The sequence below is a fragment of the Malurus melanocephalus genome, unplaced genomic scaffold (genome assembly GCF_030028575.1).
Source record: "Malurus melanocephalus ecotype Western Australia unplaced genomic scaffold, MMel_1.1 scaffold_162, whole genome shotgun sequence".
Taxonomy (NCBI): Eukaryota; Metazoa; Chordata; class Aves; order Passeriformes; family Maluridae; genus Malurus; species Malurus melanocephalus.
In genome coordinates this window covers 1,449,206-1,466,568 of record NW_026623394.1, presented here as the reverse complement: position 1 = coordinate 1,466,568, position 17,363 = coordinate 1,449,206, and the positions used below count along the sequence as shown (strand labels likewise).

General features: G+C 58.9%; 2 protein-coding genes across 2 annotated transcripts; one reads left to right on the top strand and one right to left on the bottom strand.

Annotated features, from left to right (window-relative positions):
* Window positions 1-1,647: 1,647 nt before the first annotated feature.
* TLCD1 (TLC domain containing 1) lies at window positions 1,648-3,700 on the bottom strand. Its single transcript, XM_057372030.1, has 4 exons — window positions 3,463-3,700; window positions 3,237-3,319; window positions 2,825-2,907; window positions 1,648-2,411 (listed from the first exon to the last, which is right to left on the bottom strand). Exons 1-4 carry the CDS (start codon window positions 3,657-3,659, stop codon window positions 2,016-2,018), a joined length of 759 nt encoding a protein of 252 aa, XP_057228013.1. The 5' UTR covers window positions 3,660-3,700; the 3' UTR covers window positions 1,648-2,015.
* A 1,356-nt stretch (window positions 3,701-5,056) lies between these two features.
* Window positions 5,057-16,593, top strand: NEK8 (NIMA related kinase 8). The gene is made up of 15 exons (XM_057372027.1): window positions 5,057-5,301; window positions 5,781-5,986; window positions 6,960-7,192; window positions 7,861-7,992; window positions 8,184-8,392; window positions 8,790-8,869; window positions 9,139-9,320; window positions 9,508-9,658; window positions 10,717-10,793; window positions 11,943-12,060; window positions 12,333-12,483; window positions 12,692-12,855; window positions 13,070-13,228; window positions 13,317-13,475; window positions 15,099-16,593. The coding sequence occupies exons 1-15, from the start codon at window positions 5,102-5,104 to the stop codon at window positions 15,125-15,127; spliced, it is 2,250 nt and encodes a 749-aa protein (XP_057228010.1). The 5' UTR covers window positions 5,057-5,101; the 3' UTR covers window positions 15,128-16,593.
* Window positions 16,594-17,363: the final 770 nt, after the last annotated feature.

Below are 17,363 nucleotides of genomic sequence, written 5' to 3'. Positions count from 1 at the left end.
TCCCTGTGTGCTTCCCCTGGCACCAGCACAGCTTCCAGCACAGCAGCAGGAGCCCCTCAGCCCCAGCCCACCTTAGTATGTGTGTGCACTCAAATAGGTGGGAGAAGTTGCCCCACTTACAGCAAAGCCGGTGTCGCTGCTGGGTGAGGAGTGGGTACAGAGTTGGGATGTGCCCCAGCCAGAGTCTGGGAGGGATTCCACATCAGCATGACTTGCAGTCAACCCTGGCCTTGCCTCAGCCCGGTGCTGCTGCCCTGGCATTTCACTTGCCTCTTGCTCCTGGCTGGCAGCCTGCCTGGTCCACAGTTGCACTGCTGGTGGATGCTCCTGCTGTGCTGCTGCTTAGGGRAGCTTTGTCATGCCTGGCCTTCCACACTGCTTTAGGGACAGTGGAAGTGTGGGCTGGTCTGAGCCTGTGACCTGCTGGGACAGAGCTGTGTCTGCTCCATGTGGAGAGACAAGGGGAAATGTGTGGCAATTGGGGTGAAAGGAAAATTAATATTTGGGCTTAATTGTGTGGGGTGATGTAGATGTGATCATCTAAAGTGCAAAGAAGCTATGGGGCTTAAGCTGAARCTGGAAGACACGTAGCTGTTGGGATGTGCTGCTGACAGCAAGGCTGKGCCCTGCCAGGGCTGCTGAGCTCTGCTTTGAGCAAGGAGGGGATGAGGCAGCAGGTTTRGAGCTGGCATCGATCCCTGCCCACACTGTCCCAGGTATCACCTCTCTGTTCCAGCTGCCAGGTTGTTCCTGGGACTGGTGTCRATGCACACCAGGGAGTCCCAGCAGGATCCTGATGCAGTGGGGTGTTTCCCAGCTCTCTGGTGGAAAGGTGATCCCCCACTGCCTTCCTTTAATCATCGGCTTRTTTCAACTGCAGTGCCTGTCTCTGCCTGAGCTGAGCAGGTGCTGGGGTGGGTCGGGCAGATCCTGCCCGGAGCAGGGGCTGGGCAGGAGTCCTTCTAAGCCCTGCTGCTGAAGCCGTTCCAGTGCAATCCCGGAGCTCTCACTTCAGCAGCATTTGCCTCCCTGGTGCTCTGATGCTCCACAGGACCGGCTGGGCCAGTTCTGGCCACACTCCCTGGGAGCTGAACCCCCTCTCTCCTCCCACTGGTCTGCTGGAACCATCCTGGTCCTGTGGCTGCAGGAGAGGGCCCAGCATGCTCACTGGGCTGCAGCTGTGCTGTGCTGGTGAAGATTGCTCTGGGGGGATGCAGCAATCTTCCAGGAAGAGCCCATGGCCTCACTCGGCTTTTCCATGCCAGCTCCACTTCACGTGGCTGCCGGCTGAGTCACACAGCCCAGCCAGGCTTCTCACTGGAGACAAGCAGGTCAGGCACTGCCACAAGGCTCCGTACCTCTCCTGGTTCCTTTCAACTATTCCCTGCACAGCCCTGGGTCTCTGGAAGAGCAGAGGAATGAGGAAGAAGAGGGGAACCCATCCATGCGAGGGATGGAGTTGTGCTGCTCAAGGCTCAGCTGGGTTCTGGAGGGTCCCAGAACAAAGTGGGCAGCAGAAAGGTGCCCTCTCCCTCCCTGAGAACTGCCATCCCTCTGCTGGGAATGGGGCACATGTTTTCCCACAGCCCTGGCCCAGGGAGAGCCCCAGACCGGCTCTGCCCCACAGAAGAGCCAGCCCAGGCGTGCTGCGGCAGCAGTGAACAGACCGATTTTAATGCACATAACACCCAACATCACCACGGGAGGGACTCGTCCCCTCCCTYGCAGCCCTCCCAGGCCATCAGCTGCAAAGCACAGCCACCCCTGCCCCTCCAGATGCCTGCAGGGAAGCTGGCTTGGGCTGCTTCTCCATCGGCCATGCCTCTGGCTTYGGTGGCATCCCTGTGGCTCGGTGAAGCTGTCTGGCTGGTCCAGCAGGGAAGCGCTTTTAGGCAGCAGAGCAGGTGAAGGCAGGGCCTGAGGCCAGGGAGYGAGCCCTAAGGCACATCAGAGCAGCTTTGGAGAGCCCAAAACTTCCAGGAACCAGAGCCCAGGTCCCCCTCGGCACGCACGTCTCAGTCTATCAGAAACTTCTCACCGTCTACGTCTCTCCCCGCAGAGCCCTTGCGCAGGGAGGGGAAAAAATCGGAGCGGAGGAGGCGGGAGAAGTACATGAGGATCATGGCATCGAGCAGCARGAGGTTGGCAGTGAGGAAGGCACCCTGGCCCTGCACCTCCACGTAGCRGAGGAAGTACCAGGTGAGGTAAGCCTGGGGCGCCAGGCGGAAGGCGAAGTACACCACCAGGTTGATGTACTTGTTGGCCTCGTAGAGCGCTGGGGAAGGCACGTTGCTCATCTTCAGCAGCATGCGCACYGTCAGGAAGATGTTGCTCACCTCCACCAGCAGCAGCAGCACGGCTGCCACCAGGAAGCGGCCTGTGACGATGAGTGAGACGAAGGCAGAGATGGCCTGGGACACACACACACACAGAGAACAGGGTCAGCTCGCCTTGCCTTGGGGAAAGCGAGTCCTTCCCCACCCTCAGTGAGAGCACACAGTGCTGTTCCCCCACTCAGAGATCCCAGCAGGCACCTGAGCTTAGAGAAAAACACTCTGGAAAGCTAGATCCCCCAGGACCAGTTACACCTTCCTGTGCTGGGATGAGCCTCCAGCTCGGCAGCCTGTCTGGCTCCAGGCACTCAGAGCCGATGCTGGCAGGCGTCCTGCCCCGCCAGGCGCCCTCGCCTTGTTGATGCAGAGCCTACCTGGCAGCCAGGGCGAGGCAGAGGGAAGGGCTCCAGCTTGCCCCTCCATAGCCCAGGAAACCTGGGTGGGCTGAGCCCCCAGGGTGTGTGGTGGCCCCCCGTGCTGGCTGTACTCACCATGGCATGGTGCACCAGGTACTCCCAAGATGAGCGGGACTGGTGGTTGAAAATGATGTCAAGGGTGTCGTGGATGAAGTAGCCTGTGGGATGAAGGAGAGCATTGAGGGGGTCTGGCTTGTGCACTGTGATCCTCTGTGGAAAGGGGGAGGAGCGAGGAGGAGAAGGGTGGTGTGACTGTGTTCCAGGTGTCGGAAGCATCTCCACCCCGTCTGGGTATGGAGAGACAGACGGCTATTCCCTGGGGGCTGGCAGCCTGTGGGCTCCACGCTCGTGATTAAGGCAGGAAGCATGGAGCTGCCCAGCCCTTGAGCCGGGGGCTCGTCCCAGGYCAGCATGCCGGGCGAGGCTGAGCAGGGAGTGGGCAGAGCCCGGGGGGTGGCTGCGGCCATTGCCCTGCCTGGCTCCTTACCTGAGGAAAAGCAGACCAGCAGGTGCCCTGAGACGCTGTAGCCGTCCTGAATGTCGGAGAGCAGCTCCGGGGAGTGCCAGAGGCTGGGAGTGAGGAGAGGAGGAAGGGAGTCAGCCCGAGCGCCGGGACGGAGACCACGAGGATCCCCAGCCTACTGCCCCCTCCCCAGAGGTGTCCAGTTCGCAACGTGTGCCCCATGCCCGCCGCCCTGCGCGCTGCCCGGTACCTGAAGAGGGCCCATAGCCCGGCCAGCACGGAGTGTGCGAAAGAGACGAGGAGGTTCCGCCAGCGCCAGACGCGGCCGGGACGGCTCCGTACGGCGGCGGGCTGGGGCAGAGCCAGGGCCAGCCGGCGCAGTGCCCCGAAGATCGCCACGCTGCCGCCCACCAGCGCCGCCGAGGCAGCCCGCCAGCCCGGGCCCATCGCGCCCAGTCCGGCGGCGCGGAGCCGCGGCGGCGGCGGGCGGGGCCCGGGGCCACGCCCCCTCCCCGCCGACCACACCTTAGCGCTGGCCACGCCTCCTGCATCGCGTGCGCGGGGCCACGCCTTCCCATTGGTCACTCCCCCCCGCTGGCCACGCCTTCCTCCGCGCGCGCCTGCAGGCCACGCCTTCCCATTGGTCACTCCCCCCYGCTGGCCACGCCTTCMYCCKCGCGCGCCTGCAGGCCACGCCTTCCCATTGGTCACTCCCCCSCGCTGGCCACGCCTTCCCCCGCGCGCGCCTGCGCGGGGTTTGAGTTGCCAAGGGGCGGGGCTGCGCTGGCCSCGCCTYTCATTGATAACGCGGCGCTGGCCACGCCCCCTCCCGTGTGTGTACGCGCGTACGCGCGGGGCGCTGCGCCCACGTGTGCGGGTGGCGCTGTCAGGTGTGTCACCTGTGCGGGTGTGCAGCTCTGCGGGCTGCTGGGCTCGGTCCGGCTTGGGCGGTGCTGCTGAACGGGCGTRGTGTTACACGTGTGTGCGAGATAGCGTACGTGTGGATGTGAGATATGGGTACTGCCCGTCTGCGCTGGGCAGCGCGGGAGGGTGGATGGTGGATGCAGCGTGTGCGTGGCAGACGTTGCACAGCTGTGCTGGGCCCTGCGCATCTGCCACAGTGATGAACAGCTGGCGTGGGCCTCGCACATCTGTTCTGTGCCCTGTCTGTCCCTGGCACGGTGTGGCTGTCCCCGGTGGTTGGCGTCGGCGGGGGGATGCCATCGTGCTTGGAAAAGTCATGGGAACAGCCAGAAATGCTCACCTGAAGTTATGGGGGCGGCCAAGTCGGGGTGTGCAGGAAGACACAAAGGTGCCCCCTAATATCAGCGTGGCAGTAGAGTGAGGCAAGCTCTGTGGGCACAGAAACGCGGCGGGTTTCTGGCTCCTGCGTGGGGGTCTTGCCCCATCGTTGCCCCACGGTGCAGGGCGCTGGCTGGCGGGAGCGGGGCTGACCCCCCTCCCCGATGAGCCGGTCTGGCTGTCGCTAGATGGCAGCAGGGCCACGTGGCAGTGCCACCAGTGCCACCGCTGTCCCTGTCCCGACTCCAGGACAGAGGCCGCCACTCCTGTGTGGAGGGCAGGACCCCCTTCCACCCTATAGCCGCTGTCACGGCCGGCCCCGGCGGTGCTCGTGGTCCTGGGGGTGTCAAGCCGGTCTGGGGGTGCACGGAATGGACTCGTGCCCCTTGTGCTGACCCTGCAGCAGCTCAGCCCCCCGCGATGGGTGCCCCTCCAGACTCGGGGCTGGTGGCTTCTGGAGACACCGCCGCTCACCGCGGGTGCGGGGGGTCCTGCTGGCATCCCCCCGCCAGGGTGGGCAGCCCAGCGCACCCAAATCTCTCTCCCTGGGTGCTGCCCGAGGTGGTCTGGCTCCCTGTGGCCCTGGGATGCTCACCCAAGCAGGAGGGTGGCGTTACCCCCCTCTCCCAGCCGAAACACGGCACCCCCAGGACCTACACACGCAGCGGGATTTGTCCGCCCGCGGACGCCGTAGCAGCGCGGAAGTGTCTCCATGGAGACGGAAGGAGCCGGGCCCAGGGATGGAGAAATACGAGCGGATCCGGGTGGTGGGGAGAGGAGCCTTCGGGTGAGGGGGCGCCGGGGGTGGGCGATGGGGAGGTCTCCAGCCTTTTTACCTCGTGGTGACAGGCCTTAAAGCCGCGTCGCCGTGGCAGCGAGGCGCTTGTGACCACGGCAATACGGGGGTCGGCGGGGTTACAGCAGCCGGGGGGACACGGCACGGGGTGCGTGACATCCGAGGGGACACGGCACGGGGTGTGTGACACCGAGGGGACACGGCACGGGGTGTGTGACATCCGAGGGGACACGACACGGGGTGTGTGACACCGAGGGGACACGGCACGGGGTGTGTGACACCGAGGGGACACGGCACGGGGTGTGTGACATCCGAGGGGACACGGCACGGGGTGTGTGACACCGAGGGGACATGGCACGGGGTGTGTGACACCGAGGGGCGCGGGGATTGCAGGGGACCTGTGTCACCCCAGGGTGGTGGCCAGGCCCCGCGCTGTGTCCCCGTGCTGAGCCCCGTCCCTGTCCCCACAGCATCGTGCACCTGTGCCTGCGCAAGGCTGACCAGAAGCTGGTGATCCTGAAGCAAATCCCGGTGGAGCAGATGAGCAAGGATGAGCGGCTGGCAGCGCAGAACGAGTGCCAGGTCCTCAAGCTGCTCAGCCACCCCAACGTCATCGAGTACTACGAGAACTTCCTGGAGGACAAGGCGCTCATGATTGCCATGGAATACGCCCCAGGTGGGCCCTGATGTCCCCCAGTGCCTGTTTCTGGTTCTCAGCAGCTCCAGGGGGTGCCAAGCATTTATCTCTCTTCGGGTCAAGCTTTTGTTGTCTCATGTACTCCTTGTAAAGATCTTTTCTTTGGACCCCCAAAAATACAGGCATGCTTCTCTTGAGGAGACTTTTTTGTAGAAAAGTATCTTGGGATCCTGGTGGACACCAAGTTGACCATGAGCCAAGTGACCAAGGACTGGTGCAGGCTGCCCAGAGAAGTTGTGGAGTCACTATCCTTGGAAATACTCAAAAAAGAAATCTTGGTCATGGACAACCCACTRTCAGTGGCCTTGCTTGATCTGTGACCTCTCAAGGTCCCTTCCAGCTTTAACCATTCCATTATTTCATGCCTCACACCTGCTAACCATATCCAAAACCAGGAGATTTCAAACCCCTCTGTCCCCAGTCAGCATGTTTCCATCTGCCCTTGGCTCAGGTTTCAGGCACATTTCCCTGTGTCAGCTCTGTTGGCCCCACATTTCTGACGAGATTTCCTGCGGAGTTTCAGATGAAATCAACATTTGCATAAGGGTTTGTTAAAAGCTGTGTGTGAGTCCTGAATCTGGACCTCCCCTTCCCGACAGGGGCCTCTCTGTGCCACGTGGCCTCTTGGACTGCAAAAATTCTCTTTTGCAGAACAGGCTGATCTTGTTCTGCCATCGAGGTTTATGTCCTCCCTCCAAGAGCTGTAATTTTAGTGTTTCTTTTTCTGCTGCTTTTGATAACATGTCAACAGTAACTTCTCTCTGGCTGCTTCTTCCTCCCACCGACTGTGCTGCCATTGTTCAGGAGCATTGGAGGGTGTGCTGTGTATGCCACCAGGATGTGTTTTTCCCCACATGCTTGCCTTTTTAGGATGCCAAAATGGCTAAATCCCCCCAATTTTAGCCAGGTTTGTTCTGTCCTGTGCAACCCCCCCTTTTGTTGTTCCTCACAGGGGGCACTCTGGCAGAATTCATTCACAAACGCTGTAATTCCTTGCTGGATGAGGACACCATCCTGCACTTCTTCGTGCAGATCCTCCTGGCCCTGCACCACGTGCACACCAAGCAGATCCTGCACCGTGACCTGAAGACCCAGAACATCCTCCTGGACAAGCATCGCATGATTGTCAAGATYGGAGACTTTGGCATCTCCAAAATCTTGAGCAGCAAGAGCAAAGCCTACACGGTGAGTGGCAGGGGAACAATTTATCCCATGGCAGCAGGCTGCAAACTTGGGATTTGGCTCACAACAGTCTCTTGGAAGTGGCTTCAGGCAATGCTGCTTTGCTCCTTGGAATTTATACAGGCTGAAGTCTTGGTGCCTCAGTTTGCTGTGGCTGTGTAGGCTGCAGAAAAGTTAGAAAGACCTGCCCAAAGCTGGGAGAGGATGGGGTGTCTGGGCCCACTGGTGAGGGCAGACAGGGTGGCTCCTGCTGAGGGTGGTGTTTGCAGACTTGTCTGACACATCCTTGACAAATAAATTCCTGCCTGTGCACTCCCGTCCTGCCTTAATCTCCTTTCTCTGTTTGACATTTGAGTGTCTTTCCCCACCTGGGTTAATCTGACCAGACATTTTTATCACGCTCAGCGCTCTGGGCTCTGATTCTTTCAAGTGGATAGAAGCAAAATTAGAGGCAATCACTGTATGTGTCACTGGAAAGAAAGGCAAATCCTCATGTTTTCCACTGAGATTGTCAGGCAGCTGTTAATGCCAAGGAAACAAAAGCCCAGCTCTGTGGAGCTTTAGGTGGTGGTGTTCCAGCCAGCCTGCACACTGGGCTCTGCACCAAAACCTTCCTCTTTCCACCTYTCTGCACTGCAGTTTCACTGCACTGTGGCAAATTTCTGTTCTAGGTGGTGGGAACTCCGTGCTACATCTCCCCGGAGCTCTGCGAAGGGAAGCCTTACAACCAGAAGAGTGACATCTGGGCTYTGGGCTGCGTGCTCTACGAGCTCGCCAGCCTCAAGAGGGCTTTTGAAGCTGCGGTAAGAGAGATGTGGTTTACACGTAGCACAGGGGGCCGTGGCCTCTCACCGAGGTGAAAATGTACGCTGGGATCAGTTCTCAGCGAGCCGGCCAAGTGTGAAGGCAGAGGGCAGTGCTGAGAGCTCCTTCCTCTTTGGTCTCGCCCCTGACTGCCCAGCCACTGCGTGTCTGTCTCTTGTTTTCTCTCCAGAACCTTCCTGCCTTAGTGCTGAAGATCATGAGCGGGACGTTTGCCCCGATATCAGATAGATACAGCCCCGACCTGCGCCAGCTCATCCTCAGCATGCTCAACCTGGATCCTTCCAAGCGGCCCCAGCTGAGCGAGATCATGGCCCAGGCCATCTGCATCCGGCCCCTTCTGAACCTCTACACAGATGTGGGCAGTGTCAAAATGAGAAGGCAAGTGACACTGCCACCTCAGTGTCCCTTGGGAGGGGCTGCCACAGCCCACAGCATGTGTGACCTGCTCAGTTCTGAGCTCCAAAGAGAGCATTTTCCCAGTGCAGCTCTCCTGTGCTGCCCAATGTGCAGCTGCTGCCGGCTGAGCCTGGCCCGGGGGCTCAGAGCCAGGCAGGTGCCATGGCAGGTGTGGGCTTGTCATCACAATGACAGCAAACAGAGAGTTGTGAGCACAGGGGGAAGTGAACTAATGCCAATTCCCCTCTCTCTGGTGTTTTAAAACACCCACCATGCAGTGCTGTGAGTGATTCAGCTTTGGCTTCTGCTGTAGCACTGCCCAGAMATTCTGTGATCCAGGGCTCTGCAGGACATTAAAGGCTGGATTTTGGTTTGGCAGGCCTGAAAAACCCTTGGCTCCAGTGCCTGCAGTGACCCACAGCCGGACAGGGGGACGGGCGAGCAGTGCCAGGCCRAGGGGTGAGTTCTGCCATGGTGTATTCAACTCAGCTCCATTTGGAAGGACCCTTTYCTTTGTATGGCACAAGTMAGAGCRRCWCTCAGGRTTCTGGAGAGAGGAACTTAGGAGAKGTYACCTTCCCTGAGCCCTGGAGGAGCCCTGCAGCCCCTTGGACCAGCACTGGTCTGGCTCTGGCAGCTATGGTGGCACCCAGACTGGCTGGTGCTGTCACTTTTCCTGTGTGAGGAGAGTCATGGATCCACGTTAATGATTTCTCTGTATCCCACAGGTGTCCGTCGTGGCTCAGCCAGGACAGGAATCCCACCTCCACTGTCATCCATCTACACGTGGGGCAGTGGGATCACCACCCCGCTGCGCCTGCCCATGCTGAACACCGAGGTGGTGCAGGTCTCTGCAGGCAGGACACAGAAGGCTGGGGTCACCAAATCTGGGAGGCTCATCCTCTGGGAGGTGAGTGGCTGTGGAGGCCTTGGATGTGGGATTTCTGTGAAGGAGACGTTTCTGCTCGCTCACAGACCCTGGCACTGCCTCCTCCAGGGCTGCATCCCATCCGGGGTGTGGGTAACGCTGATAAGCCTGTGGGAAGGGGTTCATCAGCATTCTCCAGCCCATCTCTTCCATGGCTTCTCTCCMCCAGGCTCCTCCCATGGGTGCTGCYGGGGGCCCTTCTCTCCCAGGAGCCACCGAGCAGCTCCAGCCTCAGTTTGTGTCCCGCTTTCTGGAGGGTCAGTCTGGAGTGACCATCAAACAYGTGTCCTGTGGTGATCTTTTCACAGCCTGCCTCACAGGTGAGCTGCTGCCTCCTGCCTTCACCTGCCTGAGTCCCTGAACCCCTTACAAACCCAGTGGGACTGCCTGGGAGGCTGCTCAGAGAGGAACCAGAGAGATGCACTGGGCTGGGGTGACACTGAGGCCTTTGTGGCATCTCATGTAGCATCAGGTGGGGTTCAGAAATGGYAGACATGGCCCTCCTATGATACCACACTGGTCAACTTGGTGCCAAAGGCCTGTCTGGTGTGAGGAAGGCCACAAACAGTTGGACTTGATGATCTTAAAGGTCTTTTCCAACCTAAATTATTCAATGATCCAATGAAATCTCCTATGGTTGTTCTGGCTGCATTGGTGTTAGCTGAAACCAGAACTGACCCATACAGAGGGGACTGCAGTGTGAGGAGCACCTCTGTCACACACTCTGTGAGTGTGACATGGGCACACGCTGGGGTCTCAGTGAGGTGYCATTGTGAGTTGCTGCATGGCTGGTTGTCCTCAGACTGCACCAAGGCAGAGTTTGAAGCCCCCTCAGAGCAGGCCAGGAAGGGTTCTGGCTGGGAGGGGAGCACACACGCCAGTCCAAGGCCATGTTTGTGGAGCAAAGACCTCCCAGTGGTCCTGTGGGAGCTCTGTTTGCTCTTCTGTGGGGGTCAGGGCACCAAATGACAGATATGCAGTGGGCAAACTCCATGGGCATGTGTTTATTCTACCTCCCATGGTATTTCCTGCCGCCCCTGTGCTGGGCAGCTGCTCAGGGAGTGCCTCTGTGACTTCAACACCTTGACAGACCATGGGGTTTGCAGCTCCTGCGTACACAGCTGCAGCAATGTTATCTCAGCACTCTTATCACCGCTGTTTGTTTGTTGAGCCGCTGCAGCTTGGTGAGGCTGCAGCTCCCTGGAAGTTCCTGGCAGCTCCCTGGAAGCCCCTGCAGCTCCCTGGAAGYTTGCTAAAGGCTTGTGGCCACTGCAGCTCGTTCTGAGTTGCAGTGGGTCCGATGTCTTGGGAGCCATGGCTGTGTCGCCTCACAGGGCCTCTCATGTGCCACTGACAAGGCTCCTTTCTGCTYCTCCAGACAGAGGGATAATCATGACTTTCGGCAGCGGCAGCAATGGCTGTTTAGGGCACGGAAACTTCACGGACGTGAGCCAGGTTGGTGGTGAGGGTGCTGGGCGTGCTGCTCCCCCAGGGGAGAGGATGGATCGTGGCTTCTGCACCACGTGAGAGGGCTCATCCCAGCTCCAGGGATGTGCATCCCAGGCATGCTCTGGCATTTGACCCCCCTCCCCCTCCTCTCCTTGTCACTGCGGGTTTTAAAAGATCCAACCTGCCTCCTTCTTTCTCTCCCCCCCTACACAATGATCCCTTTGAGCGTAGGGGAAGTCAAGGGCTGCCTTGTGGTTGCTGTTGGCAGGCTCCCAGCTTGGAGCCTGCCTCCAATCACACACCTGCCTGCTTCACTCTTGGCCTGCAGCTGCCAGGGTTCACTGAGAAAAGTTATTTTTCAAAAGAGCCAGTATTTAAAGAAGAGCTGTGTGTTTCCGATTGGCTCAGAACACTGGGGCTGAGGGCTCATTGCTCCCTTCCAGCTTCTTCCTCGCCTGCCCTCGGATGTGGCAGCAGCCCGTGGCTTCCAGCCGAGCCCAGGGACTGGTGCCATTTGTCACTGTGGTCAGCTGGCCCGTTTGCTCCTGCTCTGCCCGGAGCTGAGCTGCTCCCTCCTTAGGGCTGGGGAGGGGAGGCCAGTTGGAAGCAGCAGCAGCCAGATCYCAACAAACGGTGCTTTTCACTCGAGGAGGATAATGAGTATGAGGCGAGGTGTCAGATCTAACAGCAGGTCACAGCAGGGGCTGGGTGAAATGTGGAGATCCTGGTCCCTCCACCCTAATGAACATGAGCCGTTAACTCACAGCTCCTCTGCCCCGAGCCAACGCTTCCTGCACCAAGCCCCTGCCTGCTCAGAGCGGGTGTTCACAGCCCCTGGCACTCCCCACATGGGGCAGGGGGGCGAATCCCAACCCTCGCTGAACCTCTTCYCTCTCCAAACTCTTGTGCTGGCTGCTTTCTTCCGCCCCAGAGATGTTTGCATTATCTTCTGTGCTGCTTGCACGTAGTCTSTTATCCCTTTGAAGACTGTTTGGAACCAAGGAAAAAAAAAAAAAATTCTCTGTTGTTTGTGTTGGATGAAAACTGGGATTCTGCCAGCGCTGTGTTGAGTCTGGGGGGGCCGGGTGGGAGGGATGGGAGCAGCCGGGCAGGCTGGGAGGTCTCGGCTGACGGCTGCTGCTCTTCCCCTGCCAGCCCAAGATTGTGGAGGCCCTGCTGGGCTACGAGATGGTGCAGGTGGCCTGTGGCGCATCCCACGTCCTGGCGGTCTCCAACGAAAGGGAAGTGTTTGCCTGGGGCAGGGGGGATAATGGTAAGAGATGGCTGTTTTGCAGAACAGGGCTTRTGCCTGTTCCCACTCCCCTTGCTGGCACTGCTTGCCCACAGTCCCTGCAGATGTGCCAGGGTAGGTGGGTGTGGAAGAGCTGCAGCTGTTTTGCTGCATACCAGGGCCGCCTGCTTCGGGTTTTGCTGCTTTCTGGGGTCCCGGGCTGGGCTCTTGGYCCTGACACAGCTGCTGCTCTTGGTGGGGCTGTGCTCAGGGCAAATGTCATCAGCTGTTCCCTGTGCTGTTCCTCCTGCCAGGTCGGCTTGGACTGGGCACCCTGGAGTGCCACAACTGCCCCCAGCAGGTCACAGTCCCCCCAGAGCATGAGGCTCAGAGGGTCATCTGTGGCATCGATTCCTCCATGGTCCTCACAGTGAAGAACCAGATTCTTGCTTGTGGGAGCAACAGGTAAGAGGAGTGAGGGTCTGTGCTGCACATTTTACCCTCCTGGGCCTGTCCTTGTCCTGAGCAAGGGGCTCCAGAAGACACCCCCGTGTGATCCTACCCCTCACACCACGCTGCTGCTGGCGTGGTTGTGCCAGGGCAGGATGTGTCTCTGGGGTGTCTGTGCCAGGCTGCCTGCAGACAGCTCTCAACTGAGATTTTCACCATGCAGGTGTAACAAGCTGGGCCTGGACCGGATCAGCTCAGCAGAGGAGCCTTCCCCAGAGGACCAGGTGGAGGAGGCCACTGTGTTTGTGTGTGCACAGTCAGCCCCYCTGAACGAAGAGCCCATTGTGTGTGCTGACATCGGTACAGCACACTCGGCTGCTGTCACAGGTGAGGGTGTGTGCCCAAATTCTGAGAGGGGGGACACCTGCACTTTCCCTGTCTTCCTTCTGCCCGTTTCCATGGGCAGTCTCTCCAGAGACACCCTGCTCCCAGTGCTAAAGCTCTGCGGAGCAGGATGCTCAGCACAGAGACAGCAAAGAGCTTCAGGGGTTTCAGTGTGTCCCAAGTGACSCCCAGTTGTGTCTCTCCTCTCTGCTGTCAGCTTCTGGCCACTGTTACACCTTTGGGAGCAACCAGCACGGGCAGCTGGGCACCAACTCCAGCCGCCAGAGCCGTGTGCCCCACCTTGTCGTGGGGCTTGAGACAATGAAGGTCACCGTGGTGGCTTGTGGGGATGCCTTCACTGTGGCCATCGGAGCAGGTGAGGCCAAAGCCCCCATATCCTGGGCTGCAGCTGGGCTCTGCTGTGGCAAATCAGGTGTGCAGCAAGGTGTTCATGTCCCCTGCAGATGGTGAGGTGTGCACGTGGGGGAAAGGAGCCAGGGGACGCCTGGGCAGGAAGGAYGAGGAGACRGGAGTGCCRAGACYGGTGCAGCTGGAGGAGACACATCCATACCTGGTGACCTCTGTCGCCTGCTGCCACGGGAACACACTGCTGGCAGTAAAGCGTGAGTAAAGGCTTTGTCCCTGTGATTCCTGCCATGAGGGCCCAGCCAGACACAATGCCTTGTGACCGGAGCTGTGCCGAGTAACCCTGGCACGTAAGCTCTGTGTTATTCTAGCGCTTCTCCAGCTGTAGATGAATAGAAATAACTTCAAGCCCAAAATAATTCCCCTTCTGCTCTTCAACTCTGTGACACTGCCTCTCCCACTGGGCCAGGGGAGCAAAGGGATGGCAGAGGCCATCTCGTGCACTCCCAGACAGGTAGGCTGGCCAAGCTGCGGCCGGCTGGAAGCTGCCGTGCCAGCGGTCCACCGAGTAGCCAAAAAGAGCAGCTCTCTAATTGATGCTGCTGAAATAGAAGCTGAGATTTGAGGCGTCATTTTGGCTGCTGCCTTTCCATTGTGGTTTGGAAAAGATAGYGATGGTTTTGTGGTTCCTCCCTGCTCGGGCCAAAGGCAGCATGGCGGCGCGGTTAAAACGTGCCCGTGGCRTGACCTGCCCTTCCGTTGCCTGGATGTACAACGGGAGCCTGGCCCAGACTGCTGCAGGGGCCTTTCTTCCTCCTCTGCTGGGCTGATTCTGGCCTCAGCCTGGGCTGAGGGATTCCAGTCCCAGCCCACTTCAAGGARGCTAATTACAGCCCGGAGGGGAGGAGGCCCGGCTGACGGTCTCGGTGCAGCGGAATCGGCCCTGGCTCCCATTCCTCCCCTGCAAGTGCCCAGCTCTCATGTGATGTACTCTGCCACGTGAAGGGATGGGGAATGGCCGAGTCCCCAGGCTCGGGAACAAGTAGGGCATTTGTCATGGGAGTAAAAGGGTTTTGTCTCTGCAGGAAGACTGCAGGCTGCTCTCCCCTTCCGCTGCTGGAGTTGCCCTGCATTCCGTGGCAGCTGGTTTGTGGGCTCCCACCTGCAGCTCTGTAAGAGCAGAGACTGAATGTGCAGCCCCACTGCTGTCCCTCTGCCTGAAACCTTGTCCTGTCCCAGTACTGGGAGTGCAAACTCAGCAGTGTGAGGGCAGCAGCGTTGCCTGCCCCAGCATCCCTCARCAGCCAGCATGCAAAAAAGCATCAAGAGCTCTGTAAAGAGCTGAGATTTGGGCTTTCACACAGCTCAATCTGCCTGGAAATTTCTCCAGCGAGAACACGAGATCCAGTGACACGTGTGATGTCATTGCTGCTGTCAGCTCTGGCTGTGATCTGGCCYGGGAGGGTGCTGGCACAGGAGAGCCACACTCCACCTTTGGGGCAGCCATTCTGCTCCTCCCATGGGCCAGCTCTGCTTTTGACTGGCTTGGGCTCCTGCCCAGGTTATCATGAGCTGCTGCTGCACCCTTCTCTCAATCCCACTGCAAACACAGAATCACTGGGAGAAGCCAGGCTGGAGAGTAGGAYGAGGAGAACACAAGCCTCAAAAAACTGCATTTTGTCCTGCTTGGGCTCTGTGTGCTGGGCGTTGCCTGGCTTGTGCCACTACTGAGGCCTTGCAGTGGCTTCCTGTAGGGAAGGGGACAGGGAATGTGGTGTCCATCTGTTGGGTATCAGGCCTGTGTGGGGCAGAAAACTTTTTGTAGCTTCATTAAGGGGGGGCTTCCAGCTGAATTTTGGTCTTTACCCTTTGTGTTTCAGCTGCCGTGGAGGAGTCGCCTTCCCAGTGAGAGAGAGGGGCCACATCCTGCTCTTCCTGCTGCCCACGTGGCCTGGCTCAGACACACTCCAGGCTCCAGAGCTCCTCAGCTGCGCTCCCAAGGCAGCAGCCTGGAACAGGGAGCTCCTAACGATGGTTCCCAAGGAACCAGAGCTGGTCTCACTTATTGAATCAAGTGCCTGAAMGTCGCTGCCCTGGACATGCCATGGGGTGCATATCCCCAAAGCTCTGATGTGCCTTCAGCGGGGTCACACCGTGGCTCTTCCCCTCCCTCCCTGCTGGCAGGGCCTGTGTGGAAGGGTGAGGAGCACAGAGGTTGTTTTGCTCCGTGGAAGCAGTCTCTGGTTACAAAGCCCAGGCTGACAGCCCCGTGTCTGAGAGAGCTGTCAGCCTTTGCACAGCAGCGTCTGGAGTCAGGGCCCCAGGCGCTGTGCTGGGTGACTAAATGCAAACCTCTTTGCTAATTAGAGAAGTCTGTCGTTTCCCATCCCCCCCTAAAACGTTTCACCCATTTATTGAGCACACTTTGGAGGGTCCTGCCTGCACGGCTGGCCGAGCTCTGCACGAGTGCTGCACAGCTCTCCTGAAACGCTGCCTGGAGCTTTCCAATTACAGCCTCCCCCAGCCCCAGGAGCCCGCTGGAGGATCCTCCAGCTGACATTTGTCCTCAGGCCCCTCAGTCCTGCTGCTGACCAGCTCACTGGCTCCCAGCTGAGCTAGGGAAGGCAGCAAAACACAGCCAGTGATTGTCAGTGCCTGAAGTTTTCTAACCCAGATCTTTCCAGGGAGATGATGAGTTTTCACCAGGGATCTTTGCGGGCAGGAGGGGCACAATCATGGGTTATGGACAGGAGTCACGWTTTTTGTCTCCAGAAGGGTCGCTTCCTTTCCTTTATTTTCTTTCCTCTTCTTTTCTTTTTTTAACTTASATCTGCCCTGGGCCATTTTTTGATGAGCTTCTGTCTCTGATCTGTCTGACATTGCAAATGCTCTTGCCTTTCACATCCATCTTTGTGCTGTTGCCAATCTGTTGTGTATAAAGTCAGTGCTTTCATAAGCTGGCTGAGATGAAATCTCTCTAATTATTTTTGTGATTCTTTCCTGTTTTCAATGAGGGAAACCTCGACGGGCTCTGGTCAAAGCCAACTGATCCCTCTGTCATGTGGAAAGTAATGAATTTCTGCAGGTCTCCTGTCCTTTCTTCCCTCGCCTCCCAGGCTCCGGCTGGSGAAGGGAGCAGGTCCCGTCCGGCCGGGAGAGGCGTGTGCAGCCCTGGCTGCAGACACAGCCTCCCTCTTTGGCTCCCGGCAGGGTGGGTGCACGGGTTTTTCCCTGCCTTTTTTGTTTCTTGTGGAGCTGCTTTTTTCAGGCGGTTACACCCTGCTATCCCAGGAAGCCGACTGGAATTCAAAGGTTTTGCCAGTCCTTTTCTTTGTGCTGCAGGTTACCGGGATGGCTCAGCCCAGCGCTAGGGAAGGTATTTTCCCTTCCCAGACCAAACTGGGCACCGCGGTGCTTGCAGGGCTGGGTTCAGTTGCCTCCCAGCCCCTCTGGGCCGCTGTCTCTCCTCCCTGTGCAGAGCTGGCAGCAGCTCCAGCTCCTTCCAGCATCAGATTTCTGTCTGTGCTGAGCTCTCCGCGCTCTCCTCGCCCCACACCACGTTCAAACACATCCCACAGGAAGGGGCTGYTGTTCCTGCTGCAGCCTTGCCGGGGCTGAGGGCTGGCTGGGACAGCAGCAGGCAGCACAGAGGTCTGACACCCTTTGTCTCGTCAGTGGTGGCACCAAAACGTCACTTTTTCAGGAGCCGTGGGCTGCCAAATGCAGGGGTGCAGCCCTCCTGTTCCTATCAGTGTGCTGGTGTTAGTTCGGTTGTTTTATGGCTTAATGACACCTTTGCTGGGGTTGAAGGTGTCACCAGCCTGAATAGTGGGATCCTTTGCTTCAGATTGGGGAAATCAGAGCGGACCAGCGCRTTTTGTGCTGGGTTGGGGGCTCCGGCGAGGGCTGGAACCCTCGGGATTTCACAGCCTGGGCTCTCCTCGCAGGAGTTCAGCTGTGAAGCCCGGCGAGATGATTTGAATAATTTAATACCGGGCTGTGACCAAGCCTGGCGAAAGGGTAAAGGAAACAAAGAGGCCCCCAGCCCCGAGCAACAAAAGCTCCTGGAACGACAAGCCGAGGCATGTCCGCGCTGCCGGAGGCACCGAGCAGCCCGGGCAAATAGGCCACTCGCATTCCTCACG